Source organism: Astyanax mexicanus, chromosome 2 (assembly GCF_023375975.1).
Source record: "Astyanax mexicanus isolate ESR-SI-001 chromosome 2, AstMex3_surface, whole genome shotgun sequence".
NCBI classification, from domain to species: Eukaryota; Metazoa; Chordata; class Actinopteri; order Characiformes; family Acestrorhamphidae; genus Astyanax; species Astyanax mexicanus.
In genome coordinates this window covers 70,638,695-70,654,784 of record NC_064409.1, presented here as the reverse complement: position 1 = coordinate 70,654,784, position 16,090 = coordinate 70,638,695, and the positions used below count along the sequence as shown (strand labels likewise).

At 36.5% G+C, this 16,090-nt stretch overlaps 1 protein-coding gene across 1 annotated transcript; it reads right to left on the bottom strand.

Moving 5' to 3' along the window:
- Positions 1-127: 127 nt before the first annotated feature.
- Positions 128-12,340, bottom strand: LOC103026932 (uncharacterized). The gene is made up of 8 exons (XM_049474888.1): positions 12,149-12,340; positions 7,864-7,919; positions 6,481-6,558; positions 5,458-5,511; positions 5,343-5,366; positions 3,549-3,797; positions 1,412-1,510; positions 128-1,258 (listed from the first exon to the last, which is right to left on the bottom strand). Exons 1-8 carry the CDS (start codon positions 12,262-12,264, stop codon positions 1,176-1,178), a joined length of 759 nt encoding a protein of 252 aa, XP_049330845.1. The 5' UTR covers positions 12,265-12,340; the 3' UTR covers positions 128-1,175.
- Between the last annotated feature and the right edge of the window lie 3,750 nt (positions 12,341-16,090).

Genomic DNA, 16,090 nt, shown 5'->3' with positions numbered 1-16,090 from the left:
ATGCAGTAGCATTAGCTTATCATGCAGCAATATTAGCATTATGACTCTTAAACAATGTCATAATTCAGATGATCCAGTCATGTTCAGGAGAAAATGTACACAGAACAAATCGGTTCATGGTTCTGAACATATTTATTCTCCACAAAATGTGATTTTTGAATGAAACTTACGCAGAATCAGATGCACAGCAGACAATAACAATACACATTCTGATACAAGAGCTCTTTTACATGAATATTATTTGGATGTATTTCTTAAATAGATTTTAGCATTATTAATGTTAGCATTGTGCTTAAAGTATACTTCATAATATAATAAAGTCCATGTACTGAACATAAATATAAATCCTTATAAATGTCAGACCAAAACATATCTAATAATAACTTATAGTTACTGTACACATTTTTAAGTATATTTTATTATATAGTTGATTTCTAAAGGCTCTGGGCGAGGTGCGCATGGTGATCCAGACATGATTTCGCGGCTGACCGTAGATCGTTGTCCTGGTTTTTATCAGTCAGATGTGCACCTGTGCGACTCCTAAAAACTTTCAACGACATAGCTTATATAAAATAAATCAAACCATTTTCTGGAGCCTGAATTAACAGGGCCTGAGGAAAGTGGTGGGAAATCTTGTTCCGACCCGGACTGTGTTTGACAATGTAGATAATTAGATAAATAATTAAGCAATAATACACTCATGCTATAATGTGGCATATTGGCACTGCTGTGATCATGCGGTCGTAGGCACAAGGCAGAAGGCCGAGTTATGTAGATTGTAGAAAACCTGATATTGGTGGCTGATAATGTGTGTAATAATGTGTATTTTCGCATTGCTGGGCTTATTTATTTGTGGGACAGCATCTTTTCCTGCGCTGCTTATTAGAGATATGACGCTTATTCATTGTGCCTATGGGATCTAGCATCTCCCAATGGTGACATCAAATGATATTGCACTTGGTTTGTAAGCGCTGCATTGTTGCTAGGTTATCTGTATGTGGTGGAGTAATACATGGAGAGCTTCGGTTACAGTGCATTATCTGCTGATAATGTCACTCATAAAACGCCTCTCAGCCAAGCAAATAGCAGGGTCAATTTTACAATTTCTTATTACTCAATTTTGGCTAATGTCTTCTCAACATTCGCTGTATAGAACAATACATTTCTTTCTCTCTTCACCAGTATCCTGTGACCTCGGTGGTGCTGCTGATGTTCTGCATGCGTGCTTGTCTCTGACGCTTCCTTGCCTCGTTTTGGACTAAAAAATAAGAGAGAGAAAAACAGAGAGGCCACCAATTTTAAATTACCCACATATGTTACCATATGACAATGTGGAATGATTCAATGATTTAATGACAATGACAATGATTTAAAATAACTGAAAAAGAAAGGCATCGCTGGTCGAGCTCACCTTCATTTCTTTTTATTATAATTTTCATGACAACACCCAGAATGACAATAACCACCACAGCTCCTACTCCACAGATCAGGATAATGAGCCCACTTCCATCTGTAAAAGAAAAATACTCAATGAACAATCAACAAATGAATGCGTTTAAATGAGCTAAAATGAATGTATATACGGAGGTGCAATTTTTATAGAAACACCAACCATATAGGTACACGTTAAAGAATCCAGCTCAGGACCATCTTTTGCTGGTAACTGCTTTTGGATAATCTAAGATAAATACCTGATTAGTGCTGTGATTTATCAGTCTACTCATGCTTTAGTAGAGTTCAGTAACACGGAGATAAATACCTAATCAGCACAGTGATTTATTAGTCTACTCATGCTTTAGTGTAGAGTTCAGAAACACTGAGATAAATGCCTGATTAGTGCTGTGATTTATCAGTCTACTCATGCTTTATTAGAGTTCAGTAACACTGAGACAAATACCTGATTAGTGCTGTGATTTATCAGTCTACTCTTGCTTTAGTAGAGTTCAGTAACACTGAGACAAATACCTGATTAGTGCTGTGATTTATCAGTCTACTTATGCTTTAGTAGAGTTCAGTAACACTGAGATAAATACCTGATTAGTGTTGTGATTTATCAGTCTACTCATGCTTTATTAGAGTTCAGTAACACTGAGATAAATACCTGATTAGTGTTGTGATTTATCAGTCTACTCATGCTTTAGTAGAGTTCAGTAACACTGAGACAAATACCTGATTAGTGCTGTGATTTATCAGTCTACTCTTGCTTTAGTAGAGTTCAGTAACACTGAGACAAATACCTGATTAGTGCTGTGATTTATCAGTCTACTTATGCTTTAGTAGAGTTCAGTAACACTGAGATAAATACCTGATTAGTGTTGTGATTTATCAGTCTACTCATGCTTTATTAGAGTTCAGAAACACTGAGATAAATGCCTGATTAGTGCTGTGATTTATCAGTCTACTCATGCTTTAGTAGAGTTCAGTAACACTGAGGCAAATACCTGATTAGTGTTGTGATTTATCAGTCTACTCATGCTTTATTAGAGTTCAGAAACACTGAGATAAATGCCTGATTAGTGCTGTGATTTATCAGTCTACTCATGCTTTAGTAGAGTTCAGTAACACTGAGACAAATACCTGATTAGTGCTGTGATTTATCAGTCTACTTATGCTTTATTAGAGTTCAGTAACACTGAGACAAATACCTGATTAGTGCTGTGATTTATCAGTCTACTCATGCTTTAGTAGAGTTCAGTAACACTGAGACAAATACCTGATTAGTGCTGTGATTTATCAGTCTACTTATGCTTTAGTAGAGTTCAGTAACACTGAGATAAATACCTGATTAGTGTTGTGATTTATCAGTCTACTCATGCTTTATTAGAGTTCAGAAACACTGAGATAAATGCCTGATTAGTGCTGTGATTTATCAGTCTACTCATGCTTTAGTAGAGTTCAGTAACACTGAGGCAAATACCTGATTAGTGCTGTGATTTATCAGTCTACTCATGCTTTAGTAGAGTTCAGTAACACTGAGGCAAATACCTGATTAGTGCTGTGATTTATCAGTCTACTCATGCTTTAGTAGAGTTCAGTAACACTGAGACAAATACCTGATTAGTGCTGTGATTTATCAGTCTACTCATGCTTTATTAGAGTTCAGAAACACTGAGATAAATGCCTGATTAGTGTTGTGATTTATCAGTCTACTCATGCTTTAGTAGAGTTCAGTAACACTGAGATAAATACCTGATTAGTGCTGTGATTTATCAGTCTACTTATGCTTTAGTAGAGTTCAGTAACACTGAGATAAATACCTGATCAGCGCAGTGATTTATCAGTCTACTCATGCTTTAGTAGAGTTCAGTAACACTGAGATAAATACCTGATTAGTGTCGTGATTTATCAGTCTACTTATGCTTTAGTAGAATTCAGTAACACAGAGATAAATAACCGACCAGCACAGTAATTTATCAGTTTACTCATACTTTTTGTTGGTGAAGAGCAGGTAAACCAGCTACCAAATATCAGAAAAACAAGTATTTTTAATTGGTAAATTGGGATTGTCAGTGGTAATGTTTGTCTAAAAGAACAATGTGAAAAATCACCTTTGATAGTTATTTCTTGAGAGTTAGAGCTGAAGTTTCCACATGGACTGAACACCGTGCAGGCCAGTTTTATTGTCTCATTGATCTTCACAACCAGGCTCCTGTTGATTTCACCCATCATCTCATTGTTATTTAGTAGCCACATGAAATTTGTGTTCATGTTTTGAGGCAGGCTATGATTACAGTACACAGTCAGTGCAGATCGTTCTTCAACCTGGAAAGACTCAGCAATCAGCTTTACAGCGGCATCTGCAGGGGGGGGAGAGGGTGTAAAGGTCAGAGCCCAACCACAGTTCTTTTAGTCTATTTATAAGCTGATTTTGTTGTGTTTTAAATAAAAAAAGTTGGGAGTGTGAAAAATGCAAAAAAACTAAAATTATGTGTTTGTTACATTTGCACTGACTTTAATGTGATTGCAGACATTGTAAAACTTTGGGTATTTCATGTTTTAACTAATGAACTTAATTGTATTTATTAATATAAACCCATTCCTGCATTTTAGACTTGCAACACATTTTAAAAGAACATTTTGGGCTTGATTTTAGTACCAAAGTCTGTGGAATGTAACACAGTTCCAAAGATAGGTACAGTGGTTGTGACCTGGTTAAGTGATGTTTAATGAGTGATTAATTAATACATATTTAATAATGAATGATTAAATATGTTTATATTTTCCACTTGTAGCCTCTGCAGAACAGAAGCCTTGTGTTAAACATGTCCAGAAGCGGCATCCACTTCTCTACTGGGCTTGGAGGAATCTGGGATGGACCATTATCAGGGATGACATAGTTACTTTGAAAAATTAATCTGATTACCCCTTTAACAAAAGGAAATTCTTCTTTCATGAAGCTTTTTTTTATAATTTTTATTTCAATTTTCTCCCTAATTTAGCACAGCCAATTACCCAACCCACTCTCTAGAACTCCCCCTCTATCACTAGTGATGCCCCAACACACCAGGAGGGTGAAGACTAGCACATGCTTCCTCCGATACAAGTGAAGTCAGCCACCACTTCTTTTCGAGCTGATTGCTGAGTAGCATCACAGTGCACTCAGAGGAAAGTGCAGTGACTCGGTTCCGATACATCAGCTCACAGATGCCCTGTGCTGCAGACATCACCCTTTAATGATGTGAGGAGAGAGCACCAATTTTGCTCCCTCTAAGCGCCGGCAGCTTGATGGCAAAGCTGCATGACCTGCGACCTCCTGCTCATAGTGGCAGCTCTTTAGAACGCTGGACCACTCGGACCACTCGGCGCCCCCCTGTGATGAAGCTTTAATGCAGAGAATTATGTTGAGATTCTAGAGCCGCATATGCTGTTTTTTTTAAGATTACATCTTTCTAAGGGATGCCCATGTGTTTTTCATCAAGACAAGACTAAACCACATGCTGCATGAAGTTTGTCCTTTCCCCTTAAGACATTTTTGCAGGAAAAAATGGCACAAGATAACACCTGAAGCACATCATCACTTATCACGTATCATCAATGCCAAAAAGTTTCTTATGTGTTATGTGTAAGAAGAAATGGGTACATTAGAAAGTAGTGAAAGATTTACTGTTCCAATTTTGCTTATTATGTGTTCCAGGCCTGAAAAGCATGAATGGATGTATATTAATAAGTTGAGCAGAAAAACATAAAAATATCTTAGATTTCTATTTTCCAGCATTCTCCTACCTTTGTAATATGATTCAAATGTAACTCACTCTGAATAAGAGTATCAGCTAAATGCAGTCTTAATAAAAGATAAAACTGTATGAATTGTTGATGAGATTTGAGTAATGAAGATGAGATACCTATGATGCAGATTTTGGGAGCATCTATGGAGGAAGAAAGAATGATCAGTCATCTGTCAAATATCATCAATCATTTGCTCTTTTTCTGTTGGGAAAAAAAGATTTTGCTACTGACCAATGCAGCTGGTACTGTTGGCTACTGAGGTGTTGGAGCACAGCTGGCAGTTTCCTGCAGGAGTTACAGAGAATCAATATACTTTATTAATATAATCAATAATCAATAAACAATATACTTACACAGGCCTCGATCTATCCATTGGTCCAACCAAAAATGTTGTAAAAACATGTTAAGCATAGTGTAAAAAAATTGGACATACCTTCTTATTCAATGTAATTAAACACATAAGCAATCATGTAGTAAATTAAAAGTGTTAAACAAACCAAAATACTATGTGAAGAAGCGTTTAGGAGCTCTTATCTGTGAAGCCCCTGTTGCACACAGACAGTCTTGTTAGCTTGTGGTTTCTGATGCTGGCAACTCTGATGAACTTATCCTGTGCAAAACAGAGGAAACTCTTGCTCTTCCTTTCCTGGTGCTGTCCTGATGAGAGCCAGTTTCATCCTAAAGTTTTTGACTGTTTTTTTGACTGCACTTGAGGATACTTTGTAAGTTGTTGTAATATTTCAGATTGAAATTTCTTAAAGTATTTTTTCTTTATTTAGTTGAGTAGTTCTTGTTATAATATGATTTAGAACATTACTCAAATAGAGCTATTCACTGAATACCAACTCTACCTCTTCACTACTTTACAACTAATGCTCTCAAACACATTAGGAGACAAGAAATTCACCAAATTAACTCTTGTTCAACACAGCTGTTAACTGAAAGCCTGAATCCCAGGTGACTCTACCTCATAAAGCTGACTGAGAAAATCCAGCCAAGATGTGCAAAGTTGTCTAATCTAAGCAAGAGGGACTACTTTGAAGAATCTAAAACATATATAAATATGACTAAATACGTCCATATATTTGTCTTCATAGTTTGTAGGACTTTTGTAGAGTATTAATCTACAAAAAATAAATAAATAATGAAAAACCAAAGAATGTAAGGTGTGTCCAGGTGTGATACAGCTCTATGGCCAGTCTGTAATGAATAGATAAAGAATGGACGAGTAAAGACTCATCCACTTCCACTTACCAGATGCACTACAGTTCAGGCACTGATACGGTACACAGAGAGAGTCCGCTAGTACTTGATGAGCCAGAAAGCCAGAGACTTGAAGAGACAGAGAGAAAGAAATGAAATGATGTAGATATAAATATATAGTCAACACACACACACACACACACACACACACACACACACACACATTTTTATATAATTTTATTTAAATTTTTTTCCCATTTTCTACCCAATTTACACATCCAATTACCCACTTATTAGGACTCCCCCTATCACTAGTAATGCTCCAACACACCAGGAGGGTGAAGACTAACACATGCCTCGTCCGATACATGTCAAGTCAGCCACCGCTTCTTTTCGATACAGACGCCGTGTGCTGCAGACATCACCGTAGGAGTGATGTGGGGAGAGAGCGCCATCTACCCACCCGGAGGGAGCAAGGCCAATTTTGCTCCCTCTGAGCACCAGGAGCTTGATGGCAAAGCTGCTTGAGCGGGGGTTCGAACCGGTGACCTCCCGCTCATAGTGGCAGAGCTTTAGACCGCTGGGCCACTCGGTGCCCACACACACACACATTTTTTACTTTATTTTGTTTCCTTATACAATATAATAAACAATAAGGAAATTAAATATTTCAGAAAAAATTGTCCAAACATGTCACATACAGTTCACACAAGGTATTACAACATTTCATGTATTCTCTACTTATGGATAAAGAAAACAGCGCCTTTTCCAAATATGCATACTCCCAGTGATCGCTGAAATAGAGCAGTACTTTACTAGTTGTTTAGCTTTTACTCTACATAATCTCCCAAGACCAAGACCATGCACTGCCAATCTATGCACATGACCAAGACTTCCAAACACCAGGACTATTAGTTGGCATTTAAATCCTACATTTTCAATAACCCTAACCAGAGGTTGGTACTTCGTTACATTTTTGAAATACATGACTCTTCCAAATACAGATCAAATGCACATGATATTTCATACAGCACAGCCGTCCTTTGACTCTGGGACACACATACAATATTTGGTGTGTTGGCAATTCCTGAAAAAACTTCAAATGGTACATCGAACCACTCAGATTGAACTGTGGAATGTTTAAAAACCAGTTCATTTCTTAAATGTGGAAGCTGAGCAGCTATCAGGTCCATAAGTCTGTCATGTCGGGCAACATACAAGCCTTTAAGAGTACTACAGCCATTCAGTATATGTGCCACAGACTCCAGATGCTGCATTGAACTGTGCAGCATACAGCAGGGTGAGTGGCTGGATGGATACCAAAGTGAAAGGTTCTATTTAGTTGGAAGAATCTGTAAAAGTGCTTTCACGCAGAATAGAACACCACACACACAGAGTGGTATAATATTATGATAGTTACAGCAGGATACTCACATAGCAAAGTAGAGAAGAGAAGATATGTTAGTCCTGCACCAGCCACCCCCATTGTTCTGATAAGGGTAAACAGTAAAGTTATTTACAGTAATACACTAATAAAGTTATTATACAGAATAAACTGCCTGAAAACATCGCTAAACGTTCTTATATGGTTCTTACTGTGACCTAAAACCTCATAAACTTCACTTACTGTGACCTAAAATTTCATAACCCCAATTTCTATAAACCAGAATTTTATGAATATATTATAACCCATAACTTTACAAACTTCACATATTATAACCCAGAACTTCATAAACTCCACATATTATAACCCAGAACTTCATAAAACTCTACATATTATAACCCATAACTTCATAAAACTCTACATATTATAACCCATAACTTCATAAACTCCACATATTATAACCCAGAACTTAATAAACTCCACATATTATAACCCAGAACTTCATAAACTCCACATATTATAACCCATAACTTCATAAACTCCACATATTATAACCCATAACTTCATAAACTCCACATATTATAACCCAGAATTTCATAAACTCCACATATTATAACCCAGAATTTCATAAACTCCACATATTATAACCTAGACCTTCATAAACTCTACGTATTATAACCCAGAACTTCATAAACTCCACATATTATAACCCAGAACTTAATAAACTCCACATATTATAACCCAGAACTTCATAAACTCCACATATTATAACCCAGAACTTCATAAACTCCACATTTTATAACCCAGAACTTCATAAACTCCACATATTATAACCCAGAACTTCATAAACTCCACATTTTATAACCCATAACTTCATAAACTCCACATATTATAACCCAGAACTTAATAAACTCCACATATTATAACCTAGACCTTCATAAACTCTACGTATTATAACCCAGAACTTCATAAACTCCACGTATTATAACCTAGACCTTCATAAACTCCACATATTATAACCCAGAATTTCATAAACTCCACATATTATAACCCAGAATTTCATAAACTCCACATATTATAACCTAGACCTTCATAAACTCTACGTATTATAACCCAGAACTTCATAAACTCCACGTATTATAACCTAGACCTTCATAAACTCCACATATTATAACCCAGAACTTCATAAACTCCACATATTATAACCCAGAACTTCATAAACTCCACATTTTATAACCCATAACTTCATAAACTCCACATATTATAACCCAGAACTTAATAAACTCCACATATTATAACCCAGAACTTTACAAACTCCACATATTATAACCCACAACTTCATAAACTCCACATTTTATAACCCATAACTTCATAAACTCCACATATTATAACCCAGAATTTCATAAACTCCACATATTATAACCCAGCATTTCATAAACTCCACATATTATAACCCATAACTTCATAAACTCCACATATTATAACCCATAACTTCATAAACTCCACATATTATAACCCATAACTTCATAAACTCCACATATTATAACCCACAACTTCATAAACTCCACATATTATAACCCAGAACTTCATAAACTCTACATATTATAACCCAGAACTTCATAAACTCCACATATTATAACCCATAACTTCATAAACTCCACATATTATAACCCAGAATTTCATAAACTCCACATATTATAACCCATAACTTCATAAACTCCACATATTATAACCCATAACTTCATAAACTCCACATATTATAACCCACAACTTCATAAACTCCACATATTATAACCCATAACTTCATAAACTCCACATATTATAACCCAGAATTTCATAAACTCCACATATTATAACCCAGCATTTCATAAACTCCACATATTATAACCCATAACTTCATAAACTCCACATATTATAACCCATAACTTCATAAACTCCACATATTATAACCCATAACTTCATAAACTCCACATATTATAACCCATAACTTCATAAACTCCACATATTATAACCCATAACTTCATAAACTCCACATATTATAACCCACAACTTCATAAACTCCACATATTATAACCCAGAACTTCATAAACTCCACATATTATAACCCAGAATTTCATAAACTCCACATATTATAACCCAGCATTTCATAAACTCCACATATTATAACCCACAACTTCATAAACTCCACATATTATAACCCATAACTTCATAAACTCCACATATTATAACCCAGAATTTCATAAACTCCACATATTATAACCCAGCATTTCATAAACTCCACATATTATAACCCATAACTTCATAAACTCCACATATTATAACCCATAACTTCATAAACTCCACATATTATAACCCATAACTTCATAAACTCCACATATTATAACCCACAACTTCATAAACTCCACATATTATAACCCAGAACTTCATAAACTCCACATATTATAACCCAGAATTTCATAAACTCCACATATTATAACCCAGAATTTCATAAACTCCACATATTATAACCCAGCATTTCATAAACTCCACATATTATAACCCATAACTTCATAAACTCCACATATTATAACCCATAACTTAATAAACTCCACATATTATAACCCAGAATTTCATAAACTCCACATATTATAACCCAGAACTTCATAAACTCCACATATTATAACCCACAACTTCATAAACTCCACATATTATAACCCATAACTTCATAAACTCCACATATTATAACCCAGAACTTCATAAACTCTACGTATTATAATCTAGAACTTCATAAACTCCACATATTATAACCCATAACTTCATAAACTCCACATATTATAACCCAGAACTTCATAAACTCCACATATTATAACCCATAACTTCATAAACTCCACATATTATAACCCAGAACTTCATAAACTCTACGTATTATAACCCAGAACTTCATAAACTCCACATATTATAACCCAGAACTTCATAAACTCTACGTATTATAATCTAGAACTTCATAAACTCCACATATTATAACCCAGAATTTCATAAACTCCACATATTATAACCCAGAACTTCATAAACTCCACATATTATAACCCACAACTTCATAAACTCTACGTATTATAATCTAGAACTTCATAAACTCCACATATTATAACCCATAACTTCATAAACTCCACATATTATAACCCAGAATTTCATAAACTCCACATATTATAACCCAGAACTTCATAAACTCCACATATTATAACCCATAACTTCATAAACTCCACATATTATAACCCAGAACTTCATAAACTCCACATATTATAACCCACAACTTCATAAACTCTACGTATTATAATCTAGAACTTTATCACGTAGTTTACTAGCATACAGTATGTTTTTCCATGGCCAGCTTCTTAACCAACTTGACGATCAAAGACCAGCTTAAACCGTCTGAAAACAGTTACCAGAAATAACTTGAGCCGGATTTCTCAGCAGGGTTAATATGAAAGTTATTCCAAATGATCCAAGAAAATTGTAATTTCTATTGGTACATTAATAGTAAAATGAAGACACAATGCAAATAGCAGTTTGTGCTTTCAAATGGTGCAAAAATGCAAAATCATATAAATAGACAATCAAGAAAAGGAGATTGATATGGCATTAAAAATACTTTAGCTTCAGCTTGAGAAGGTGATTTAAAATAAAAAATACTGAAAAAAATAAATAAATAAAACTGAGATATCAATGTAATATGCAGCAGCTATATAATATTTAACTCAAACCGAATAGGGTCAGATATATTATTCTTGATGTAATTCATTTTAATTCAATTCAATTAAAATAAGAATAAATAAAAAAATATATATGTATCATAGAAAATCTGTAAGTCAGTCCACAAACAGCAAATTTACAGGAGAAGCCAAAAACCCAAAGACCCAAAAATATTCCAACACCTTTTGGGGCATTTCTATTGGTCCCTTCATTATGATCATTTTGCCAAATGCCAAATTCAAAAACATCAAAAATAGAGACTTCAAGTTATTGGCTGTTGAAATAAATAACAAAAATGCATTTTCTGACACTTTCTGAATATTAATATTTATTACACCAAGGTTTCTAAAAGTTGCCAGACAAAATATTTTAAAATTAAAGATTAATTCCACGCTCATAAGCAGGCATACATATTTTAATTGATGTTAATTTATATAGGTATTGCTGTGTCTGGATACTGATATACTCTAACTATAATATCAGCTAATAAAATATAACCCTTTAGCTCTTTGGGCTATTTAAATAAGCTTTAAAACTACAACTAAATTGTTTTAATATTTAATAAAGCAATACAAATAATATAAAAATAAAAAGGGGTGCCCTTACCTCCTCTGCGTGTCTGTAATGCTGATAGAACAGAAACTGACGAGGGCTGTTTGAACCACAGAAAACACTGTTACTGTTACGAATACAAAATTGGATGCCCATGCAAATCTAGGCATACATAGAAGGTACAGTAATTCCTGGACCTGCAAACAACTTTACACCCCGTCTGCTTTGCATACTGTATTTTTAACCTCAGAGACATACAAATGATCATACTGGACACTGTTCCATATACCACATAGGCCTGCGTTATACCATATGTAAATCTGATATATAGCCAACATATCTACATGTATTATAAAAAGTTATATCTCAAAATATACATATGTATAGTCGCGTTTCTTGTGTTTTTGCATATTTATCATACTTTTTAGATTATCAAACAAACTTTGATATCAGACAAATATTACTTGAGTTAATATGAATTGTATTTATTAAGCTATCCAAATTTATTTAAAAAAAATATCCAAACCAATTTAGCTCTGTTTAAAAAATATTTGCCACTATAAATGAACTGTGAAAATATGTTGGATTTTATTTAGTTAATTTTAGGTGGTGGGAATTGGCTTCCATAAGTAGAGGAGGTGAGGAGGAGTAGGAAAGTATGAGAAGAGGAGGGGGGAGAATGAAAGGGGGAGAAGAGGAAGGAGGTGTAGGAAAGGAGGGGAAAAAGAGAGGAAGAGTAGAAAAGGAGGAGAAGATGAGAAGGAGTAGGAAAGGAGAAGAAAATGAGAGGAGAAGTAGGAAAGGAAGAGAAAAAGAGAGGAGGAGTAGGAAAGGAGGAAAAGAGGAGAGGAGAAGTAGGTAAGGAGAAGAAGAGAAGGGGGGAAAAGGAAAGGAGAAGAAGAGGAGGGGAAGAAAGAAAGAAGGAGAAGAGGAGGGGAGGAGTAGGAAAGGAAGAGAAAAAGAGAGGAGGAGTAGGAAAGGAGGAGAAATAGAGAGGAGGAGTAGGAAAGAAGGAGAAGAGGAGAGGAGAAGTAGGAAAGGAGGAGAAGAGGAGAGGATAAGTAAGAAAGGAGGAAAAGAGGAGGGCAGGAGTAGGAAAGGAGAAGAAGAGGAGAGGAGAAGTATGAAAGGAGGAGAAAAAGAGAGGAGGAGTAGGAAAGGAAGAGAAAAAGTAAGGAGGAGTAGAAAAGGAGGAAATGAGGAGGGCAGGAGCAGGACAGTAGAAGAAAAGGAGAGGAGAAGTAGGAAAGGAAGAGAAAAAGAGAGGAGGATTAGGAAAGGAGGAAAAGAGGAGGGCAGGAGTAGGAAAGGAGGAGAAGAGGAGGGGAGGAGTAGGAAAGATGAGAAGAGGAGGGGGTGAATGAAAGGGGGAGAAGAGGAGAGGAGGAGTAGGAAAGGAGAAGAAAGGAGAGGAGAAGTAGGAAAGGAGGGGAAGAGGAGAGGAAGAGTAGGAAAGGAGGAGAAGAGGAGAAGGAGTAGGAAAGGAGAAGAAGAGGAGGGAGGAGTAGGAAAGGAGAAGAAGAGAAGGGGGGAGAAGGAAAGGAGAAGAAGAAGATGGGGAGAAAGAAAGAAGGAGAAGAGGAGGGGATGAGTAGGAAAGGAGAAGAAGAGGAGATGAGAAGTAGGAAAGGAGGGGAAAAAGAGAGGAGAAGTAGGAAAGGAGGAAAAGAGGAGGGGAGGAGTAGGAAAGGAGAAGAAGAGAAGGGGGGAGAAGGAAAGGAGAAGAAGAGGAGGGGGAGAAAGAAAGAAGGAGAAGAGGAGGGGATGAGTGGGAAAGGAGAAGAAGAGGAGAGGAGAAGTAGGAAAGGAGGAGAAAAAGAGAGGAGGAGTAGGAAAGGAGGAAAAGAGGAGGGCAGGAGTAGGAAAGGATGAGAAGAGGAGGGGTTGAATAAAAGGGGGAGAATAGGAGGAGTAGGACAGGAGGGGAAGAGGAGAGATAGAGTAGGAAAGGAGGAGAAGAGGAGAAGGAGTAGGAAAGGAGAAGAAAAGGAGAGGAGAAGTAGGAAAGGAAGAGAAAAAGAGAGGAGGATTAGGAAAGGAGGAAAAGAGGAGGGCAGGGGTAGGAAAGGAGGAAAAGAGGAGGGCAGGAGTAGGAAAGGAGGAGGGCAGGAGTAGGAAATGAGGAGAAGAGGAGGGGAGGAGTAGGAAAGGAGAAGAAGAGAAGGGAGGAGAAGGAAAGAAGGAGAAGAGGAGGGGAGGAGTAGGAAAGGAGAAGAAGAGAAGGGGGAGAGGGAAAGGAGAAGAAGAAGAGGGGGAGAAAGAAAGAAGGAAAAGAGGGGGGGAGGAGTAGGAAAGGAGGAGAAGAGAAGAAGGAGTAGGAAAGAAGAAGTAAAAGAAGTGTCTGGATTTACCCCAAATCTCTGCTGAGGTGTTTGTAATGGTGAGGTTGCAGTTTCCTCCTCCGTCCACAAGAGGCTGCTGTGACACTGAGGTAAACCCATTAGCGGCCTGCTGCCTAATTACTCTTCATTCAGCCACCTGCTGCTCACACCAGTGCCCTCCTACACTCACTGGGAGCCTCATTATCCCAGTAAAGCACAGCACTCCACAGTTACTGGTGTATTTATCTGTCTGAGACCCACACACAGAGAGAATGGTGGCAGTTAGAGGCATAGCTAAGGCTTTAGCTTCTCGTTGGTCTATGGGAGGGTCTTTTAAGGCAAAGGTCAGCAGGAGGTTGACCTCCAAACTGTTTCCTACCCAATATAAGGTGAGTAAAACCTCAAAACAAGTGCTTTAGAGCAGTATTTCTCAACCCCCTGCACTTTTGTTCTGTTTTTCTTGTTAACAAACCACTATTGCTGTAGAACATATATCATTACTTATTAGAAACACATAAAAAAGAGAGAAATACAATAAAATTAAAAGACACTTTTGTTTGATTGGCATATATCTCACATAATTTCAAAAATGTTGTATTTTCTCTGCAATGAACTTCAGTTTGAACATCCACATTTAACAAAATGACCATATATGTGCTAATATCTGGTCTGTTAAATCAGAAAATTGGGGAAAACTGCACAGGAGTGTGGCTCTCTAATATGGGTGTTGAATATTGTATTGTACATAATAATATAGGCCACAATTCTGACATGATTAAAAACTCCCTATCGTGGTATCGCAATATTTTTGAAAGCTGTCTTTTGTATTTATTTAGCTTTTTTCTGTATTTACTTTGAATTGTTTGTTTGCAGTTTACATACACTGCTGCACTTTTTGTGATACATTATTGTTACATTATTTTTTGTTATTTGTTACATTGATATTTGATACAAAATCATATCGACATGGTGGCTTAGTGGTTAGCATGTTCACCTCCCAGCACTGGGGTCTTGAACCCATTCTTCTGGGGTATCCGGTTTCCTCCCACTGTCCAAAAACATGGAGTTTAGGTAATTTGGATACGCTAAATTCCCCAGAAAAAAATAATACTCTAAATTGATTTGTGTTTGTATGTATAGGTATATGTATTGTATAGGATTGTGCGTGTATGAAATGTATGTATGACTGTGGCCAGATATGGATTGGTACTGTCCTGAGTAAATGCTGTAGTGCCTAATGCAGTCCTCCAGGTGGACGGTTGTTTCCGGTACGCTGTATGCTATTGGCTGCTGTTTTTCCCCAATTTGTGGATGAGTGCTGAGTATAAATGGTTGTGTGTAAAACATGCGAGGTGTAAAGCGTCCTTGGGTTTTTAGAAAGGCACTATATAAGTAACTTTTAACCAAAAATATTGTTACTACAAAATACTCTGAAATATTGTAATAATATTTTAGGGACATATTGCCCACCCCTAATCTCTAGCATAATGGTTGAGGAACAAAGTAGGGTTAAAGGGTTTCATTCCAAGGAAAGGTCAGAGTTTGTCTTTTCTAGAAAAGATTTTTCTAAATATCTAGGCCACGCCATTGAGAGCCCTTTTTCAACTAAAGGAACTTTTAGTTCTGGGCTCTTATTAGCTCTGAGGACTCTACTTTTTTTTCGATTCCAGCTGGG